The sequence below is a fragment of the Pseudopipra pipra genome, chromosome 9 (genome assembly GCF_036250125.1).
Source record: "Pseudopipra pipra isolate bDixPip1 chromosome 9, bDixPip1.hap1, whole genome shotgun sequence".
NCBI classification, from domain to species: Eukaryota; Metazoa; Chordata; class Aves; order Passeriformes; family Pipridae; genus Pseudopipra; species Pseudopipra pipra.
This window is the reverse complement of record NC_087557.1, coordinates 3,032,475-3,056,064: the sequence shown is the minus strand read 5'-3', so window position 1 is coordinate 3,056,064 and position 23,590 is coordinate 3,032,475. Positions and strand designations below refer to the sequence as shown.

Genomic DNA, 23,590 nt, shown 5'->3' with positions numbered 1-23,590 from the left:
TTTACAGAGGAATTATTTTGGCCTTCAGCAACATGAAACAGCCAAATGCCACACCACCATTTAAATATCCATGGAAGAACAGACTGGCATACTGTTGTTCTTAAACAGAATGAAGCACCTCTAAAAATGGAGATAAATATACTTGGGATGTTTCTATGTAGCACTTACTCTGAATTCTCCAAAGCCGCTGGCATGCAGCTCTTCACCTTCGTTTACCAACCTGATATAATCTACTTATGCCCAAACACAACCAAATTTAACAATGTAAACAATCTAACCCCAGTGTTTACCACACTACTCATTCTCCTCAAGAGAAACAAAGCTATAATACCATAAATACATAAGCAATTAACTGCAGAAACCCAGAGAATCCTGAGGCAAAGCCATCAGGAGATCCTAAAAATGTGAATATTGCCCTCCTGAAGCCCCCAGATCCATTCCTGCTTCAGTAGCTACACACTGCTCAGAGAACAGCCAAGTAACGACTCGCCGAATTTAACTTGTAACAGCATCGATAAAGGCAAAAACAATGCCTGGGGTTTGTAATGGCAAGTTATTAATAGGGTCTTCAGCTCTAAAAGCTGCTGTCCCTGCAGAGCTCTGCATTTATGAAGTGCAGACACAATCTTTCTATACTTAGTTTTGTTTGTTCGCTCATTTTCAAAGCAGAGAAACTCAAGTGCAGGTGCCCGAGAAATCAAAGGCCAGCAAAAATTCATGAAGACACTGTGCCCAGTGCCTCTTTGTTTATTTGCAAAAGCCCTGGAGGAAAGAAGGGAACATTGTTAGGCTTTGCCTTTCTTTTCCTTCTCCTCCCAATTATTTTTAAAAGTTAACTTCAGGTCTCAGGATAGCACAAGTGCTTCAGATTTTGTCACCTCATTTAATTTGTCGAAAATCCAAGGAAATGAAACAAATGTTCCATCCCAACTGTTCTCTGTGCTACACTGAGAGTGAATCACTGCTTTTTTCCCCCAAGCCACTCCATGCATTAGCCATTAGATCTGGATTACTGGAGCTTTCTGGAAGATAGAATCATAGAACAGAATCACAGAATCATGTAATGGTTTGCATTGGGAGGGACCTTAAAGATCATCTCATTCCACCCCCTGCCATGGGCAGGGACACCTTCCACCAGCCCAGGTTGCTCCAAGCCCCGTCCAACCTGGCCTTGGACACTTCCAGGGACGGAAGTGTCTCTGGGCAACCAAACCAAACCAAACCATAGTCCTGATCTGTTTCCAATAACTTAATTTTTTTATTCTGTAGCATCTGCAGAAATAAAATAACCACAGCCTTTCTGAGAAGGACATATATGAGAAAGGCTGATCAAGAAAGACAAAAGGCAGCTTGTTTTTTTTTTTTTTCTCAAATGCAATCACTTCCCAACACACGTATTCTAAGATTTCTAAACTTAGAAATAAGAGATCATTCTCCTTGGGTGCCCTGAACTGCCTTTAGACAACAGAGCTTCTTCCTCCACTGTTCAGAGGGAAGAATAGAGTTTCTCATGTCACAGCAATTGTGTTCTAAAACAGTAAAGACATAATACTCTTCAGGGTCACAGACAACACAGATACTTTGGTTGGCAAGGGTCGTGCCTTGGCCCCTGGGTCTTTTGAAAGTGCAGAAACAGATTTCCTCTGAATTCTTCTGGTGCTGAGCTGCTACCTGCTTCCTCAGACCTGGCCCAAGAAAGCACAAGGGGATTTGCACCTCCAGGGAGATTTCTCCATCTTTAGCCTCAACAGTTTTGCTGATGCTGAAGACAATATCAAGGAACAGTTCTTGGCCAGCATAAATAAGGGGCACAGAGCTCATTTCTGCATCTGTACTTTTACCTACATGTCTTCTCCACAAAATGTGAAAGCCTGTGGGTTTATTCCTCTTAATTACAGTTTTAAGTGCTCATCCTGGGACCCTGCTGATCTTCCTCTGTGGTCTCTTTTTATCACCAAAGTGTCTTCAAAAAGGCCACCATTGTACTGTGAGAACATAAGGTGCTGCAAACCTGCCAGGCACCATCATCACAGGCTTTCTCCATAGTCAAACCCAAGGCATCCCTCAAGAGAATCAGTTACCAGGTTTGTTTCCTTGAAAGGAAGAGAGAGCTGAGACTTTCTCCTCTAAAGAACAACTAAGCTGAACACTGTGCTGTTAAGAGGAACTCCAGACTCCCTGCTACAGACATACAGACCACTGTAAAACTGTCTGTAAGATGCTTTAATGTGTCACCTCACAGGAGGTGACTCCATTCTCCAGCCAGCCCACACCTGGGATTTAAGTGTGTCCAGTTCAGCTTGGGAAAAATGTTCACTTCCTCTTACACCTAGAGCTGAGTTATTTTAGACACATTCTGGCAAAGGTGCCAAGATGCCAGAAGACAGAGCTGTCAAACAGTGCGACTCCCTGCCACCTTCATCTCGTGCTCTTTGTACTATTTTCAGAATCAGGGATAGAAAGGAGTTGTAATTCATCTAGGGGAAAACCTTAAGCCAAAAGACCTTTTGAAGATGCTTTCCTGCTTCTGTTTGGAATGGGAAACATCTGTTATCTTGGGAAGTCCTGACTCCTGATGCCACCAAGGTGAACAAGGCAGATTTAGGTGGCCTGTTGGACCATGGAGCAGCTTTCAGATGTCCCTCGCCTTGCTGAATGAAACCACTAATAATTTGGGCAAACCCTTTACGATATACACTGTGATACAACTGCTGGGGATACAGACAATAAATGTTCCAATCCAGTTTTCCACCTCAAACTTTTATTTTAAAGATCCTTACCTTCACACTGCTCTTGTGGATGTCATTACTTACTACATATGCCAACAAGTGACTACTACAAGGACATCACAATATTTGTACTCAAGTTGAAAAGCTAATTTAGATGGTTAAAATGTGATTATATTTAGCTATCAATAGCAAAATCCCATTTCTTTCCTACTGATGAAAAATTATCAATATATCTGATGTCACTTACAACGCCAATTCAGCACAAATGAAAAAAAGACCAAACAAAACAAACAAAATAAAACAACTGAACAGTTTTACTAATGCTTAAACACCATGAAAATATAACATCACTACTGGGCAACATGCCTGCTCACTGGAATAATAACAATTATAAGTTTAAATAATAAGCATTCCAAGCTGAAACTGTTGTTTTAAATTAACAACATCCCTTTCTACCCTGTTAACGCTTATTACCAAGCTTACAAAAATATTTAACATCCAACCCCTCTTCAGGCACTCTCATCTGATTTCCAAGTGCTGCCTCACACCACAAAGCTGAGCAGAACTAAGGGAGCTGGAGCTGCAAAGAGAAGAGGCATTAAAAACCACGACCCTCCTCACAAGGACAATTGGATTTGCACCTCGGAGATAACGGAAGAAGGGGAATTGATCACTGGCTTTCATAAGGAATCACACACAGCCACGGCAGGGGCTTCCTACAGGTCCCAACCCAACCCTTTTCAATTTGCTTTGGCCTTTTCTTGAGAAGTTGATAAATGAGCAATTTTCCCCCTGTTCTTTATACTGGAAGATTAATCAGATACACCATCAGTAGAACCAAAGGAATAAAAGGCTTGTACAGTCTCAGGGCCTTTCTGCAGATCCCTCCTTTGCTTTTCTGCTGCATTTGTGTTGACTTATAACAGCAAAACCCCCAAGTACTTGGATAACTACACATATCTACAGATAAGCACAAAGAGAGAGAATGCTCTAGAGAGGAGAGAGCAAGCCAGCTATTTTTACTCCTGTGCATTGAAACTCACATAAATCAATACATAAGTCCCTGTTAAACCATGCCTGCAAAAAAGCACTTCCAGATAAACCAGCATTAGAGGTGTGAATGAAGCCAGTCACCCACATCAGGAAGGCGTGAGCTTCAAACCACCACTCTGAATTACAAACATTTAAACAGCAACATTATAAAGTAAATCTGCTTTAAATCACTCAAAGAACAATTCTGGGATGAAAGAAAGCTTAGCACAGCTCCCGCTGCCGTAGCCAGTTCACTCCCCACTCCCCACTCCTGGTGCCAGCTCCAGCTGTGGCTGCACCCAGGGGGGATCCCCACCCTTTGTCAGTACAGTGACAGGTGACAAAAATGTGTGTGTTTGCTTTGCATTGGAAAAAGGCACCGTTTTTTCTCAGGGCCATTTGCTCCTCTCAATGAAGGTGCTGAGAGCAGTGGCCTCAATGCTACTGGGGAGCCTGATTTCCTCCACAGAGGTGGGATTTACAGGGTTACGGAGGAGCTTCTCATAGAAGAACTTCAACATTCCAGGTCTCTCCTGACACTGTTGATGGTGAAAGATGAGGCCAGGAGTCCCTGAGCCAGGTAAGAGAAGGTGTGATTACAGATGCTGCCCCATAACAGAACAACCCTCCCTGCAGGTTCCTGTGTATCCCACCCCATGTGTTCCCCCACCTTCACTGGGCACAACAGGAACACCCCACAGGGAACTTCCCAGATCTCCCACCTACCTGTCTGCTACACTCAACCTCAGGGCATTCCCAGGCTGCAATGGAACACATTCTGAACGTCAGCTCTGCTCCATTTCTAAATGTCATGGGACACTCCCAGAGAAACACGCACAACTCCCTGATCCCACCTGACAACTGGCAACCCAGGAAATTTTCATAAGGGAGAAAGTCTCCCAGTGACTTTCTCCCATTCTACACCTCACCTGCCTGAAGTCAGTGCAAGAACAGAGCTGACAGAACTCTTCCATTAAAATCCAACACCATTACAACTTCTTTAGGACACATGGATCTCTACAAGAGAAACTGCATTACCAGATCAAAAGGCAACTGAAGCAGATTTGGTGAGTGTGCAGAATCTATCGTCTGTTTTCATAAAATAGCATCATTAAGATCAACCTTCATTAACCTAAAATAGGCTTTTTCTTCATTCATTCATTCATTTATCAAATTGAGCTTCCAGACACACAGAAAAACTTATGAAATTACTTGAGAAAAAACACCAACTAGTTTTAAATTTGCCTTCTCTGGAACTTTATGTAGCTCAGCTATAGCTCAAGGTAAAAAAAGCAAGCAAGGGGAGATGGATTTTTAGTACATGTTAAACTCCTGTTTTGTTTTGCAGTAATGCAGGAACAAAATAAACACTGGAAAAGATATAATAAGGCTATGAAACCTGGCCACACCACAGTTCTGTTTTCACATTTTTGTGCCTCTGTAATTAGCTTAGAAACCCAAAGAAAATCCTCCCTGGCACTTAACTGTGTGATATTTGCTCTAAAAACATCTGGTGTTTAGTCTATAAATACTAATATAGCCCAGAAACAGTGGAAAGACTCACAGTGCCACATTCATGCAGCACAAAAAAGCATAGTTAAGGGTCTGGTTTGGGTGTTTTTGAACAGAACAAGTTTTGCTGCATTCAATAAGACAGACAAGTGCTCTTCATCCAACCTCTGCATTCCCTGGGACTTTGGCAGTGATGGTTATCAAGACTGTAATTTCCTGTGTGAGCATGTCAACTCCTGCAATTATTAGCACCTGTTGGTAAATAAATCCCATGGTTACAACATCCAATTATAGAATCACGCGGTAGTTGAGGCTGGAAGTGACCTCTGGAGAACGTCTTGTCTAAAGCACCCCCCTGAAGGCAGTGACCGCCAGCAGCTGGCTCAGGGCACTCTGTCTTCTGACAGAGATTCCACAACTGCTTTGGGCAGCGTGTTCCTGTCCTTCTCAAACAGTACGAAAAGTGTGTCCAAAAGCCAGTTTATTGTCACCAATTACAAGGAACCTAAGGCACAGGGAGAGCTCTGCAGCCACTGTCCCTCACCCTCGTCCCACACCAGTAACGCCGGTGTCAGGAAGCACAAGGCCATGGGGATGAGGGCACCTGGGACAGAGGGAGTGCAAGTGAGTGAACACAGAATCATTTAAAATGAACATCACCCTCCCTCCAACAGGGTCTTGCACTGAATTTCCTCCCATTAAGTTCCTGAAGCAATTTGTGTTTTCTTTTAAATACCTCACCACCTGTGTTAAGAGTCTTTGGAGTATCTTTCCTGACTATGACATTAATCCTGACAACAACCTGGGCTTCAGAACACCCTCCTCCATGAGCTCAGATGTTCTTAACCATCACAAGATGCTCAGGACACAGTTCAGATCCCCTGCTATGTCTCACAGTGAATGAGGGATGAGCTGTGTGCTCACAGTGAGTGAGCAGAGCCAAGCTCCCTAATTACACCAGAGCAGGGCGTTACTAACACAGCGGAAGGTGACTTCAATCCTCAACTTTTTCTTATCCCTGATAACCCAGGTCTTGGCTCTGAATTCTCCCTGCTTTTCAATAATTCCCACTAATCCTTTAATACGCAAGGGAATGCCCTGACTCCACATCTGCTGCACTCACCTGAGCTTTTCTTTTAAACACCAGAATCCAAAATGTGTGAGATCCTGTGTATGCAGTGGATTCACAGTCAAACCTTTCAGTTGCCTTCCCTTCACGTCACACAGTTCAGAAATTTAGTCTCTGCTTTTAACAGGCCCCAGGTGCTGAACCCACCCCGTTTGCTCTGTGCATCTCAAAACACTTTCCCAGCAAAGCACATCACAAACACATGTACCCAGTACTGACTGAAAAATTAATGACAAATAACAGCATGTGGCACAGAATATATTGCATGAGAAAAAGAGAAAGGCAGACATGAGAAAATTGCAAATATCTCTTCCAAAAAGTACCACGAGAACTTCTATTTTAACTGCTCATCAGAAAAATACACATGGAGTAAAGGACATAAAGATAATTCTCCTGTATTGGGTAAGTCCTTAAACTACTCATTTTTAACAGCCAAGCAGAGCACTACATACTAAACATGAAACTGCAGCCTTGTACTCCCAAAAATTCCTTTCAGCAGCAGAATTGAAATCCAAGTTCAATTTTACTAAAACCTTTGCACAGATCTTCTTTTTCCTGGCTGGAATCAAGGCCCATTCTTTCATAAGATCAGTGTTTTAACCACAAGGGAAAAAGCCCTTGATTAATAAATGATGAAATTAAGCAGCACAAAGGAAATTAATAAATTGAGAGATAAAAAGAGGCAGAGTTAGAGGAACATTCTTCCTGGTGAGATTTTCTCAGTGCATTACTGGACCACACCAAACGTGCATTTCCCATCAGTGCTCACACTCCAAGAAGGAGAAAAAACACTTTTCTCAGAGATCAAACGTTAAGTCCATCCACAGCTCTACGTATTCCAACAAAAAAAATTCCCAGATCTTTCAAATTACGGCTTTATGAACCTCTACAGCCATTTTAAACAGATTTCCACCCTCAAAACTTACAGTCAGGCTCCCCTAATTTGGTTCCTGACAAGTCCAATAGTTCTGGTCCACATGTTCAGAGAAGCCTGACTTTTGACAGACAGAAGCCTTGGGTAGGGTAGAATATGAACACATATTCTGTCTTGGTAAGCTTGATATACAAACCCCAATTCAACTCTATTATACAGCAGCACTTGGCAAATAGCTTTGAGCAAAACAAATCATATCTGAGCTTTGGCTGCATGATTACAATACAGTGATTAATTGGTTTAGTGTAATCACTGCTTATAAATCAATTAATGAATTAGTGAATTCTGATGAATGTTTGTTGATAACCCATCATTTTTCTGTTTAAATTATTAGGTTGTGTCCAAGCAGACAGAGGGAAAGGTCAGAGATTCACTTTGTTCAAAGATAAAAGGTATGCACACAAACATATATAAAAAGTAATAAGCTAATGATTTGACATCTTTATTTTCCACAGTTTCCTGCATGAACCCCGGGCAAAGGAGCAGCAGTGAGGTCCACCCTTACCTTAATGTTGCAGGCTTGTTCCATGAGTCTCCGGGCGTTCTCCTCAGCTCGGTACCTCTTGGGCAACTGAACCCTGAAGAATTTTAAAGCTCCTTCAAAATCAGCTTGTAGAAGGTCCTCTTTGGAGGTCTGCAATTAAACACAGGGAACTACAGTAAGCCCTGGGAACGTGCAGCCACGCTCTTTTACTGGGTTTATCATTTACTGGGTGCATCCCAAGCCACCAATATTCACATTAGCTCAAAACCATCCTCCTTGAAATCAGCTCTCTAACCCTGCCTTGTAAAACTAACAGAGACTAAAGCCCATCCAATGAATGCCAGGCAGGGCAGCACAGAGGATTGCAACCTGGGAATGGATTTTATCCTTCTATACCTGCCCGGTGAGAAATGATTCTGGCTCAGCCTGTCAGGATGTCAGTGAGGAGAGAAACAAAACTCAAGCAAACATCAAAAACCTAAGAGAAATTATAATATTTTCTGGAAAGTTTATGCATTAGACCATTGCTGATTTTCATAGTGCTGCCTTAGAAAGACAATTTGTGTGTATACATATATATATATATATATACACAAAATTTTTTTTTTAATATATATAGGCACAAACATGAAGAGCAGAACATATGACTCATATGAGGCATCAGCAAGTCAATGTACTGGAGTCAGTGACACAATTTCTCAAAGAACACCGTGCCAGTAAATGTTTTACATGCTTATTTCTACATCTGCCACAATCCTGCACCTCTCAGTGTGGGATCAAGCTCAACAGGTCAGAAAATGTTACACATGGAGCATTAATCCAGTTCTCCCACTGACAGAGCAATTCAAAGGGACAAATGTATTCACCCTAGGGTTACTCAGATCTGCCCCAAGAGATCCAGCAGGTATGACATCCCAAGCCTTGGGACAGTTCCTTTAAACAGTTCACAGAAGCTGAATGTCCACACAAGACATTTAGGGCACCATCTCAAAAATGTGCATGTCAAGGTTTTTACCCAGCAAGGGTAAACAAATCTGTGTCAACACGAAGTGGAGACCTTGTGTAATGATCTCACTGCAAGTACCTCAGGAGCAGCCCAGGCACATTTGGTTAAGGTTAATTGCTGAATTAATTGCTCAGGTACCACCACCACCATTTCCATGTGGGCATCCTCCGCTTTCTCAGGAGTAACACTCTGCGTTCATTTTTTGCCTCATTTTAGGCAGTAAGTATGTTACATACACGTAGTTTTAAAGTTTAATTCATGTTTAATTGATGTTGTTAATCCACTCAGAATAACAGATTCACAGGATGCTTTGGGTTGGAAGGGACCTTAAAGCTCATCCAGTGCCACCCCCTGCCACGGGCAGGGACACCTCCCACTAGCCCAGGTTGCTCCAAGCCCCGTCCAACCTGGCCTTGGACACTTCCAGGGATCCAGGGGCAGCCACAGCTTCTCTGGGCAACCTGTGCCAGGGCCTCCCCACCCTCACAGGGAACAATTTCTTCCATTTATCCAATCCAATCCAATCCTGTCCTCTGTCAGTTTGAAGCCATCTCCCTCATCCTGTCACTCCAGGCCCTTGTCCAAAGTCTTTCTCCAGCTCTGTTCTTTTCTTTCCTTAGAGTTCTCCCAAAATCTGTTTGATCCTCCCTTCATTCACTGCCAAGGAAGCAGCTGGGTTATCCCTGGAGGGACACAGGAAAAGCTGCCTGTGGGATGCTGATGAGAAATGTTCAGCTTCCCAAGCTCTCCCATCTGATCCTGTCCACGAGCACTTGGCAGCAGCAGGGCTTGGCTCAGTGAGCCGAGGCCAGGGTGGTGCTGACGGAGAGCTGGGGCACTTGGTATCTGCTGAATCAGATCCAACACGAACTGCTCCTGCACTGCTTTTCCTGAGGTTAGGAATGCTTTTGCCACACCCAAGGCCAGATCACTGTTTCACACTCCCGATGGGCTGGTTTTAGGATTCTCTGGAAGTGTCAGAGAGCGGTGGGAGCACCCCTCAGCACCACAAATCCAGCTGGAAACCAAGCACTTCCAGGTGGAATTCAATGGATAAAGGTGGTGGAAAAGCAGTAAAGGTTTCATAATCCTGGAATCATTAAGGTTGGGAAAGACCTCTAAGACCACTGAGTCCAACCGTTAACCCAGCACTGCCAAGTCCACTGCATAGATTCTTCCTAGAGGTCCTGACCAGGCATTTTTATTTTCATTTTGTATTTAATTTATGTTTTTTGTTAAATTAGCAAAATGCATTTAGAGGTTTGGAATTATTTTAGAAAGCAGAGAAGGAAAAAACTTTTAAAAAGGTAATAATCAACAATTAAATAGCCCTGTCAAACTTCAGGACCGCAGATGTACCTCATCTTTATGTCCACAGCACTTAATTTAAAAATAAACAAGAAAAAAAGATGGAAAGAAAAAACTATAAGGCAAATTATTATTATTATAAAAGAAAAATTATATTCACATATAATTGTCAGAAAACAGAATTATATGTAAAACATTTAAGTCTCCCAGGCCCCTGCTTGAATCTCTAATACTATTTTAACAGTCCCCAACAAATTACTCTCATTAAACTGTAACTATAGACAATTTTGAGTTCTCAACCCTGAAACACCTGTAGAAAATCCCACAAGATCATGGAAATAAGAACTTCTCTGACAGAGTTTGCTGAACTCATCTTGTAGTTACAAAAATGTAAACCATCCCATTGTTGGTTAAATGAGTGGTGGAGCCCAGACTTGTCAGCTCCTCCTATGTTTTCATTTCCTTAAAATAATCTGTTGATCAAAAAATTAGTTTCACTATTAAAATCACAAGGGAAAAAATAAAAATGGAAATTTTGGCATCCCAGGATTCACATTTCTTGACATTTTGTGATTTTAATCAATAACTCATAAAGACATCCCCAGGACCTTTTGGCAGCTCTTTGAGAGGCAGAGATTTGTACATCCCTTGGTTTGTGTCACTCAGCTCCTGGAACTCTTCAACAGCTGATTTCACTAAACCATCTGTAAGTTTAATGAGCCAATAATTAAAGTTTGGCAAGTGCATTTCATTTCTGTGCACTTGGTGACTTCATGACAGTTTTTATTATTCTAGATGTAATTTTAAATAATCGTATTTTTGGTTAAAATCTATTTTTAATCCCAAGCAAACAAGGAAACACAGAGAGAACTATGGTCAAAAGGCTCAGTTTACCTTTGAGGGTTTGACTAAATATGTCCCCAAATGTCCTTCCCCCATCACTTAAGTATTTCAATATATTCATAAAATTATCTTATATGGATGAGTCACAACCAAGGGAAAGCCCTTTCCCACAAGTTCTAACAAAGCTTTCAAATATAAAGGCAATGTTTGGAAAAAATGTAAATGTTCAAGAAACAGGAAGAGAATTTGAGAGACTTAAACAATGTTTATTTTTAGATTTTTTAGTAAATAATGTTACTGCTACATTCTCAAAAATATTTAGGAAACTGTGATTAAGACAAAGGACAAAGCCTTGGCTTTTTTCTTTAATTTAATTTCTCTGTCTTCAATTATTAATTCTGCAGCCTCATTTATTACTGACTGTATCAACTAAAACTCCTATTCCCAACTGGGAACTCATACGGCAGAATAAATTTTGGAACAACCACACTGCACTTCCTTAATTTAATACTTCCTCCTTCATACAGATAAAAATCACTAATTTCCACAGAATTTTACAAATTTATTTAGATTTTTTGTAGAATGTCAGTGAGCATAAACTGCCTGTTTCACACTTTAATGAACATGTGTCAGGAACAAGGCCCAGTTAAAGGCTGAAAAGAGTCTGGCTGTGCTTTGCTCTACTATTTAATTTGCTTCTAGGAAATTCAAAATGTTTAAAAGGATCCTCCAATTTTTCAGAACAAAATATACATACATATAATATAAAGGCATCTACTTCTATCTGTTTAATGCCTGTAACACAGAGATGCGGCTTTAACTTCTTCAACAAGATGTACAGTAAAATCAAGGCTGTTTTTGTCTAACCCACTGCAGTGCTGCATGTTGCACAACTTTGCTCTGTGCTGCCCTTAAACACGAGCCACAGGTCTGACCAGCTGCTCAGTGACTCCCAGAGGATGATCCTGACCTTCTGTCCTGGATAAACTTGGGCTCCAGGCCTGGAGAAGTTCAGTGGATAAAGCTAAGCTGCCACAGTGACATCAGCACACACTCCTAGGGCAATACATCAAATGAGTCCTTTACTGGCATCCCCTATGCCCAGATATTATCAAACACGTTTTCCTAAATCACATCCATGCTCTGTAACACACTGTTTGGTACAAAAGTGTTATGGGAACAAAGCAGCTCTGGGTTTGCATACGATGAGCTGAGACCACAAACATGGCACTAATCCTGTGCACACCCAGTAACGTCCCTCTGCTCAGCAATTCACTCCTAGTTGTTGTAGCTCCAGACTTAAAAGGCAAAGTTCATTCTGCCACACAAAACACTGATGAATGCGGGCAAGAAAATCTCCTGGCTTCACCCACCCCTGGTCATCCCAAAGGGAATAAACCCCCCAGGACCGGCGCTGTTCCACTTGTCCATCAGCACAGGAAGCTGATACAGTGAGGTGATCAGATTTTTTTTAAGACTGGTATAAAGGTTTCAGATGATATTTCTCACCTCACACTGCAATGGCACATACTCTGCCCATCACAGGCATTTATTTCCAAAATCACAGCAGAGAGAGAAGCTTATGCACACCCAAAAAAAAATAAATCTAGTGCTTAATTTTATGAAATGCTGAGGTTTCGAAGTATCTTCCATTCTTGGTCCTCAGAGATTTCTCACTTTTAAAATACTATGAGAAACACGGTCTCGCCTCTCTGCAAAGGGTGTGTGTCAAAAGGGATGTATGTCAGGAGAGGTATATTTAGCTAATAAAGCCTGACAGGGAATCACATTGATTCCACAAGTCATGTCTCTCTAACAACACAAGGACTATTTGTATTATTTTGCCTTTTTCACCCTCTTTCTTTCTTTTTTAATAAACAATACTATGTCATCAGCAAGGCCAAGCTGCCTGGGAGAGGAGGGCTGCGAAATTCCCTGGTGTTCTCCATCTGGAGGGCCAGATACAAAGGCTGATTAAGTCAAGTGAAGAAGACCTTCCTTGGAGCTCATCACAGCACAGTTCAGAGTCATTTGGCAGCTCTTGCTCAAGAGACCAGCAGCAGCATGGGATATAGGCTGGATGAGTGTTGTGGTACACTGGGAGATAACTGGAGTAATGGTAACACACCCTACAGCTCAAACCACATGGCCTCTGGACTCAATTCTACAAGTGACTGTAGGTCCCCAAATCCAGCGGAACTTTAGCAGCCATCAAAGAGTTAGTGAATTTTTGATTTTTATCTGCCACCTCCCAGTGCAGGGACATGTTGGTCCAACTCGCCACCTTGTTTTTACACCGAACAGGTTACAACACACAGAGCATGTGCATTTCCGGGAGCACTGCAGAGACGGAGTCTGGAGTGCAACGAAAATGCCAGACAGGTCACTGTGTATAACCACAATATGGGCTTGGGAATAAAGGAAAAGCACAGAGGAAATGGGGGGGATCAGGGAAGAACTGTCACACCAGTGGATCACACCAAAATGCCACGCTGGTGTCCCAGGCCATGGAGTGAGCGACCCTCAGAGCTGCAGCCAGGAGTGGTGACAACAGCCCCGAGCAGACCCAGCCAGCACCGGGGCCTGACTCCTGGGTTTGCCACTGCTCTGTGGCTCCGAGGCTGCTCTTACAGCAGGAGAAATGGCAGAAGTGCGTTCTCTGTGCTGTACCGTGCCACACTGACTGCAGCCCACTCCACACACTAGCAGCATTTGCTATGATGGATGAAAACACCCTTAATAATTTATCTCCCAGAGCATTCCACGCAGGTATTTTCAACTTTTTTACACGCTGTCAACTGTCTTTTCAAAATGAAGCACAGAAACAGTCAAACGCCTAAAGACATCAACACAGCTAGATTTTTGATGAATGTTCAAAGCCACCCTTTGATGTCACAAGTGTAAAATCTGAAATGCTGAGCATTAATGCACTTTGCATCAGTACCTAGAAGTCGACTGGGCATGCTGCTTATCTGGAATGTTTTCAGGACTGAGAACAAAAGCATTCATGGCTTTAGGAAAGATGTTTTTTTATAATGCAGCCCTGGATCCCTCGAGCTGGCTAAGGAGTGGCACTGGTCCCCATTAGCAGGACCAGTGTCCAGCACTCCCGACCTAACATCAAAAAGGACTCCGTGCTTAGGAGATGGATTATGAGAAGCCAAGAGGAAAAAACAAGAGCTCTCTCACCCCTCCGGGGATCAGGGGCAGGGTTGGGAGGGAGGATGGCAAATTCCCACAGAATTAATGTCAAGAAAAGGTGATCTCACCGCAAGCAGCCGAGGCACAAAGAGGCGATGCCCCATGCCCAGAAGTTCTAGCACCCGACACGCATATTCATTCACCAGCTTGCTCCTCTCGTCGTGCATGTCCTGGGACTTCTTGGCAGGAGGGGTGAGCTTGGCAGCTGGGCTTTTGCAAGGCACCCCTTCTTCCATGAGCAGGAAGTAATAAGTATCCAGAGTGAGGAGAACAGGCTTTGTGAACGGCAATTTCCAAAAGCGCAAGATTAGGAGAGCCAGCCTCCGATCCCTGGGATGGGCTCGGATGGCCGCTCCAGCAACGCCCCTCGGTCTCTCAGGAAGAAGGGAAAAGCATCTTTGCTAAGAATCGAGGAAAAATATGATCCACCGTGTTGGCTCAGCTAGAGTCCGAAGGAGATTTGAAAAACAAACCAGAGAGAACATGGATCTAAAAAATGCACGTAAAAAGGAGACAAATGGCACAGAATGAGGGCAGGGAAGGTGGGCTGGGAGCACAGCAAGGGCGAGTGGGGAGGGCTCAGTGTCCGTGAGGGTGTGTGAGAGCCGGGAGTAGCGCCGGGAAGGGCAGCACAGCCCGGGCAGTCGGGAGGCTGCACAGAGAAAGGGATGAGCTCATTGCAATCCTTGCTCCGTGACCAGCGCTCCGAGCATCAGCGAGGAAGGGGTGGGAAGGAGGGGGCTGGGAAGGAGGAGGAGGGGGTGTGCCTGGGCACCGGGAGCCTCCTGGGGGAAAATGCCGTAATAAGAAGCCATTGGTGAGCGGGGACAGCCGGGCTCCTCCGCCCCAACACCCTCCATCAGATCCCTGCGAGGGGCTTGGCTGCTGAATCCCGGCTCACGGCACATCCACCGCATCCTCCAGTGCTCCAGGGTGGGAGGAACGGGCCTCCCAGCGACACAATGACTACATTCCATGGGCTTCTGAACGATGACAGGCTCGGGGAGATAGGGCAGGACACTCCCACCCTCCCAGGCGGGGAAGGGAGAGGGGCAAAGCCCTCGGGATGGGGAGAGCAGCCCGAGCAGCCACCGCCCGGCCCTGCACAGCCTGGGCAGGGCGGGATTAAATAATTCAAACGGCGCTCATTTCCAGCACCGTGCTGACGACGGGCAGAGAGGGAATGATGGCAGCACACATTTTTGAAGGGATTCTAGAAACCTGCTGCATGTTCCGGAGGAAAATGCAATGATGTCACACCTGGAGCTGCCTGGCATTGCTCCCGTGCAGGGAACAGCAGAGGTGCCTCTGCCATCTGCTGCTGCTTCATGTCACAGGGCTGCATTTTACAAAGTGTGTCTTCATGCTCCTTCGTTTTTGAGCTGCCTCATCATAAAATGGGATATGCAACTGAACAATACCCATTTCCCACTGGAGCTGACAGCAATATTCCATACATTTCTAACAAACTGAACGGTGGTAATTTAAAATATTGTGAGGAGCTCTACAGATCTAAACCACATTAATGACAAACAAATGTATCTTTAGGTCTAAAAATAATTTGTCTAATGTATCAAGAAAAAACATATTTATATGAAAAACATCCAAAGTAAAAATCTGTAGCATGGGGTCATTGAACTGAAATAATAACCATGTTTAGGAGTAGTTAAAATATGAAAATCATTTAAAGTTATGGTGAACAAGCCTAGGTAAGTACTGCAAAAAGCAGAGAAAATTAGAGAAATAAACAAATTACTTTCAATCTGATAAACAACCCATAGTGAACTCCCTTCAAATACCAGCAAATTTGCTTGGATTATCACCAAAGTAGCTCCATCCCTGCAGGTCACCTTGGCCCACAGTGACACGAAGCAGATGGGAAAAGAGTTAAAGCAGAAGTCACAAGTCAAAGATGACAGGTGATGCCAACTGAAGACAACTAAAGCACCTGTAAATGTGCAGCAGTGAACAGGCTGTTTGATACAGGTGGTGCTCTGAAGGCTGATGTAAATAGCTCAGGTTGCAAACCACTGTTTTGTAGATGAAAATCTGCAAAGGCTACAGCAATTTGGGTGCTTGCTGAGGTCCCTGTCGAGGGAAGCCACGACTCGCTTCAGCAAAAAGAAGCCACAACCAACACAAGTTTCATTCCAGTTTAAGACTCTGGTGAAGACTGTGATGGGAACTCTCCCATTCTTCCCAAACTCCCCCCCCACGCAGTTCCAGAGACTGTGGTTCATTCTCCAGTCTGTTATTCCGCCCAGCATTTATACACCACCGGGTAAATCACCAGCTCACCAGATTTTGTTTGTAGGGTGAAAGGGAGGAAAGGAAAGAAAAGGCAGGAGCTTTGCCTGTTTCTACTGAATTCTAATTTAAACACCTGCTGGTAAACATGATATTCTAGAAACATCAGGTTCCATCTTCTATATACAAATGGAAACATTGCTCAAAACACTAAAAGGAAGAAATAAGAGCCTTATACTGAGGGTATTGGGAAGCAGGTTACAGAACTGACCAGGAGCAGAGTCAAGAGTGACCTGGGGACAAAACAGGCAAGAGGACAGGTAATTCGGAGCCCTGTCCATGTAAAAAACCTTAAATTCTTTATTGCATAAGTCAGACTTTAATCAGCTAATAGCTCTGATCCTTACAGAAATTCAGGTTTGGTTTATTTTGGTTTATTTTCAGTAAGGTCTAGGCTTAAGAAAAATAGAATTAACTGCTTATTAAATAAAGTCTTTAATTCTAGAAAATTATAATAGGATCTAATAGTTAGAAGCTAAAAATAGATGAATTCAGGTTATAACTAAGGTGCCAATTTTTAGGAATGAGGAAAATTAACTACAGGATTAGCTTCCCAAGAGATGTGGTCTACTACCAGTATTACAATTTTTACATCAGGCCTGGGTTTCTGTTTAAAAAGAGGTCTCTCAAATCCAAAAACTTCCAAGGCTTGATAAAACCTCCCTTAATTATCAGCTGAAATCCACTGCTCTGTGTTTGTCCAGGAGCTCCTTTCACACAGCAGAGCAGTGAACCCTCATTAACATTTTTATACTCCCTACCATTCTTACTTCCACATTCTCTCTTATTTTTGACCATGTCAGACCAGGAACTGATTTTTCCTTCAGGTAAACTTCACAACTCTTATCCATGACACTGGATTGCTGTCCCACATTCTTTAGAAGGGCCTAAGTGAAGTGAACTTGAAAACTAAAAATGGCCCAAAGGGCAGTAACTAAGTAGGATGTCTGAGGACAAACGTGTTACTCATGGTTTGATTTCCATGTCAAGGACTATCTGAACTTTAAGTGCAGTTAAACTCTGTTCCTGGCCTTCCTATCCATGAAATGCCTGTTTAGGTGGTGCTGATGCAGTTCAGAGCTGCTCAGACATACACAGCTGAGGCCCACTGAACTCAGAAGTGGTTAACGCCAATAAAGTCTTAAAGCAAATAAAACCATGACTTGAAATAATCTATATTTTCTGCATTCTTTAGCAAGATACCAAGGATCTCGATGGGGGGTCCTTTACAAATATTAAATCTCTGTATTTCAGTGAAAAAAATGACTGACATGGAAAAGCTAAATAGACTAAAACAGAATAACAACGAGGAAGTTCTCCTTCAAGCTTATTCCTATGAAAGGGTAAGGCATTGTGCACCAGAACAGCTCTGAAAATCCATACAAATAATATCATAGCCACAATAAGAACCTGACCTCTTACCTTATCAGACATTACTTTGTCCTTTCTGTTCTTCAGGGCTAATTACAAGTGTGTAATCTGGATTTAGCAAAGTTTACATCTTGATCGTTATGAAGAGAGAACATGATAAACCAACTAATGTCCATAGCAGATTCCAGCAGAGATCTCTGCTGGGGTCTGTGAGAGAGTGAAAGATGAAGTGACAATGTCTGCAAATGCTCCTAAATTATTCAGGGAGTTAAAGACAGGGGTTACAGTAAAGAACTGCAGAAGAACCATAATAAGAGACTGAGTGACTGGGCAACAGAACACTGAAGGCAAGTTGATCCAGATAAATGTAAATTGATGCATATGGAGAACAGCATCAATTTTCCATGTTAATGACGGACTGAGCTGACAATTGCTACTCAGGATGGAATCTTGGGAGTCACTGCGGAGAGTTCTATGAAAATACCGGCTCAGTGCACAGCAGAGGTGAACAAAATGCACCAAATGGCAGGAATTAAGAGGGAAGGAACAGAGATTTTAACAGAGATTGCCATTATTCTGCAGGGTGTGTTTTCATCTCCAATATTATGCATTACTCTGGTCCTCCCATCTCAAAAAGGAGGTAATAGAGACAGAAAAGCATTTAGGGAGGGGATAAAGCTCATCAGAGGCTTCCAGAGGAGGAGACAAAAATAGACTATGGTTATTAAGCCTGGAAAATAGAAGTTGACGAGAGATATGTAGAGTTATAAAATCCTGGGTGGTGTGTGAAGAGATACTGTGTCCAAAATGCCTCCCAACATGGGACCCTGATGTGGAAGTCATAGGTGACAGCTCAAAGCAAACAAAATGATCATTCAGAGAAAATCCCTGCAGCTCCTCATTTTCATGTGTTTAAAGAGCCAGCAGAAAAACCCATGGAATAACAATCCATGCAGAGTTATTAAACATGAGACACCACTTCTTTCTCAGAGAGTCTTCAAGACACAGACTGCCAGAGGCAAAAGAAAAGAGCATTATTGCCCTACTCTTACAAGTCTCTCCCATGAATCCACTGTTGGCAGTGAGATACTGGAATGACTATTTGTCTGTTTTTATTTACTTCAATCACATGCTCCTGAAACATTTTCCCACAGAATGACAAGATTTGCTAGGTACATGGGACATACACATGTATTACATAATATTAGAAATAATAATTAATAATAAAAATAATAGTATGGAACCCTGAAAACACTATCTTCACTTCCCAACATCTAGAAATCACCAACAGACAATATAACAGGAGGAATCATCAATATCTAGAAGAGCGTTCAGTGCTGCTAAAGAAATGCAGGTCAACAAATTTCATGTTATTTTCTCTGCTATCAGGCTACTCTTCCTTGAAAGAGAACACGTCTCCACCCTCAAAATTCAAAATTTATGGTGAACATTCACCTAATAGAAATTGAGCTGATTTTAGGTGTGAGGAGGAGATCAAATGGGCTAAGATATTAACTGGTCAGGACAGGATGGATTTTCAGCATGCAGATAAATGTGGACTTTTAAAAATAGAAAATTGGTTCTATTAAGGTTGGAAAATCAGTAGTCTGGAAGTTGAATGATTCTTGACATTTTCAGGCACAGATTTCTGTTTCTAAAGAGATCATCTCCAATACGTCACCCAGTCCTGGTTTTTGGGGTAGGGGAGGAATTCTTCAGCCCAAAAAAACCTACAGCTTAAAGACATCTTCAATTTAGGAACTAGACATACAAAAACAGTGATCTGAGAGACTCTTAAAAACTGAATTTCTTGCCCTCTGCCTAATGCAGAAGGCCTTGAAAAGAGAACAGTTGGTTCTCATCTCCAGCACCAAAGAGCCAGGATCCTCTTCTCTTCCAGAAGTGTCAGCTCTTACTCTGGGATCAGCTACACAGAGAGGCTATAAAAAATGGGGTATAAGGAACATATTTTTCTTGCCTTAGATTCTAATGTGGACGCTTCTGGTTCTCTTGAAAAGAGCTTTTTGAAGATATAATGCACTCCCAGAGTAGATTGAGCCAGCTCCCCTGGAATCAAACCCAGTTTTGGCTGGAAAGGAGCCCTGTATGTCACTTCACCCAATCTCTGCCTCAAAGCAAGTGCTTACTTCAAAATCAGTTCAGGCTCCTCGAGCCATTGCAAATGCAAAGAAAGAACAGAGCGAGAATGAAACAGCTGTTTTATCTCTCGGATACCAGACATATTACCTACAGACTCAGTGCACTTTTCATCTGATACCTCTCAAAAAGTTGTAAGAACTGTCACAATTTCATTCCTGACTCTAAGACAATTGACATGTTTTAATTATCTGCATTGACAATATGCAAGTTTTACTGATGGGCAAAATCCAGGAGGGGTTAGGTCAGATGTTATATCCAAAGAAGATAATTAAAGGGAAAAAAGAAAACCTACAATTCACTGTATGTTCCTTAAGAATTGAAATGAAAATGGATACAGAAGTGCAGCATAATTTTATTCAGAATTTGTGCTCTTATATAAATCCCCATCTAAAGAAGAGAAATAGTATTTGTGGAACCCTTTGGTTATTGAAGAATAATATTCCATACAAATATAAGAGAACAACACAGTGTTATCAGATGAAGCGACTTTTTAGAACTAAGGAAATACAACATGAATACAGAAAACTTATTGTGACCTCTCTTAAAGATCCTGTCACCTCTAAGAAGTTTACTGCAGATTGGAGGTGATGCAGAAGAGAATGACTGAGATGCTCTGGAGTTCAAGAACACTGAGAATATTGGTTTATTTAATAAACACTGTGAATGGTCTCTACAAACACTTCAAGGTGATAAACACCAGTGTGAATGGTGCTAGAAGGGGACTGTTTGAGTTGAAGGACAGTGCTGATGTAAGAGTAGCTGAGGGTAAAATGATCAGTAATAAATTTACACAGGATAAGGGAAATGGGCTTCCACCAGCAACACTGCTGCTGTTACTGGTTCTGAAATGGATGTCATGGCACATAATAGAGCAGAGAAGCAGTTCTTGGGCCCAGGAGGTCCTTTTCAATCCAGATATGGAATGAAATAAAGATAACAAATAACCCTCCTTATCCAAGATAATGTTGACACTTTTTTTTAAAATCTACATCTGCCATCCCTGCCATTGTACTTGGGATGCTGCCCCCCAACCTCTAGGGCACAGAGTGACACAAACAGCTTTGGGACTGAAAGGTGCCACCAGAAACAGCCAATAACTACAGCTGTCCTGTTTGTGTAATACACTCCTTGTAACATGCAGAGAGGAGTGTCAGAAATCATAAATCCTGTCAGAAATGCTGCTCATGTTCACCTGACTTCAAGGAATGATGTATAAAAGTACTGGGTTTAAGATATTATATGTACTGAAGGGAACCTCTGTAAGACAACAAAGCACTGGCTGGGAAACACAAAAAGCAATAAACACATCATCATTTCTCCCTATTTTCTCCCCATTTTCATTTGAATATTATACACCTTCCTGATCAAAATTCTACCTTTCATCTGGTGTTAAGCAACGTATTTTTAACAGTCACACAGCTCAAACCTCCACAAGCCAAGTGTTGAGCTTATATGCTATGAATCACTCACTCGATGAGTAGGTGAACCCTCAGAAAGAAAAGTTTGGATATGGACCTATTTTAAAAGCCACTGGTTCACTCTTGCATTTCTAGTGACTGTGTGCTCTTCCCTGCCTTTCCAGGAGTTACCAGCCAGAACAGCAGTTAATCTAGAGCCTGAATTCTCCACAATCACATATTTTAATACTTGCCTCAGTTTGATAATTCCAAAACAAAGCATGCCTTAGCTGGTTTTGCTGAGTTGCAGGATCAGAAATAAAATATTTAAGAATTAATCAGTGAAATCTCTCTGTGACCAGTGACAGGACTCAGGGAAGGGCTGGAGCTGTGTCAGGGCAGGGTCAGGTTGGATGTCAGGAGAAGGTTCCTCCCCCAGAGGGTGGTTGGGCACTGACCAGGCTTCCCAGGGCAGTGGGCACAGCCCCAAGGCTGCCAGAGCTCCAGGAGGGTTTGGACAACGCTCTCAGGGACAGGGGGGGATTGTTGGGGTGTCCTGGGCAGGGCCAGGGGTTAGACTCAATGATCCCTGGGGGTCCCTTCCAGCTCAGGATATTCGATGATTCTGTGAAATACTAAAACATGAACGAAAGCTTATAATTGATTTCTTTTTCTTAGCATATATCAAGATTTTAGTGTTTTTAATTTCCAATAAAGAAACAAACTAGTTGATGACACAAGAGATTGGGAATAGTACATTTTCACAGAATCATAGAATCAACTGGGTTGGAAAAGACCTCCAAGATCATCAAGTCCAACCCTTGCTCCAACCCCGCTGAGCTTCCCAGCCCATGGCACTGATGCCACATCCAGTCTCACCTTCAACACCTCCAGGGACGGTGACTCCACCCCCTCCCTGGGCAGCCCATTCCATTTTCCTGTCACTCTCAATTAATAGTCTAAATTGGGATTTTTAAAATGAAAATATCAGTGCTGTTTGTTGAGTTGTTCTAAACCACAGGCATCTGCGCCACCTTTTTCCACACTGGGGTTCTTTTCACACTCCAGTGCTTCACTACATTTTCCACGGCTCAGAAAATGAGAGGTGAGGCATTTATTTGCTTTTCTACCAGCTCAGCTTCCTGCGCAGTAATCCAGGTGCAGTCGCTCCATGCTGTAAATCTGTGACTGATTCCCACTGTAAAACAGTGCCCCCAGCCGGGGAGCCTGAGCAGGCTGGGCAGAGCAGAAAAGCATAGAAAAGCACAACATTCGGATGCTACAGAAAAAACCCCAGCGCTTTCCCTTCAATAAGAAATCAGATTAATGCCCTATTACAAACCTTGGCCTCCACAGCTAATCCTCTGTTCATTGCTACTCCCACACTCGGAGAGTGGGAGAAGGAAAGGGAAAGGAGTCTCCTCGTGTGATGAGTGTTTATTTTCCAGAGACACTGCATCAAGGTGTCTTGGGTAATTGATCACAGAAGTAGCACTGTCATTCCCAAACTAACAGGCATTCCCTGAGAACACCAGCAGATGGAACAGTGAGACACAGCACTGAGTTCCAGATAAAAGCTCCTCTTCTGTTGCTATTTAATGAGGGATTTGGATGCACACACTTCACTGGGAGTGAGGAAAATGGCATTTACACAATAAAGACTCCAATATTCCACTGATGAAGGATTCCCTCAACCAAACTTATAATAATCCAAGAGATTGTGGATGGGAGAATAATCACTGTAACAATCCTTAGGAGTTGTTTTCATTCACTTCAGACCTAGAGAGAAACAAGAGTTTTGAAACACAGTTCTTAAGGCATTTTTTCTGCAGCACGTTGAGGTTCTGTCACTCAGGAAGAGCAGTGCAATAAACCACTTGGTTCCTAATGATTAGGAGAAATTATGGAGACATTTGAGTAGGAAAAAAAAATTACTTCGGGTCTCACAGTACAAAACTATTTCCTTCCCCAACAGAGAGTAATTCCTGCTGAAAGCAGATCATAAAGCTGATTCAGTTCCATATAAGCACCAGCTCCATCTCCGTGCCACTGTGGAGCTGTGCTCTTAGGTGAGTATTTCTAACTTAAAATCTTCTCTTTCTTACCTGGATTTTCTTTGCTCTTGTTTTTGGCTGCACTATAGAAGTACTTCCTCAGGATAACACCTCCCCTCCCAT

The 23,590-nt window shown here is 42.7% G+C and overlaps 1 protein-coding gene across 4 annotated transcripts in view; it reads right to left on the bottom strand.

Annotated features, from left to right (window-relative positions):
- The window catches only part of RABGAP1L (RAB GTPase activating protein 1 like), a 226,667-nt gene that overhangs the window by 51,737 nt on the left and 151,340 nt on the right, over positions 1–23,590 (bottom strand). For 3 of the 4 annotated variants that reach the window (XM_064664123.1, XM_064664124.1, XM_064664122.1), the window contains one exon: positions 7,842–7,970. In XM_064664123.1, the coding sequence (XP_064520193.1) occupies positions 7,842–7,970 (129 nt within the window). Of the gene's footprint in view, positions 1–7,841; positions 7,971–14,246; positions 14,896–23,590 lie in introns of those variants that run through there. The other variant, XM_064664125.1, reaches the window with a different exon arrangement.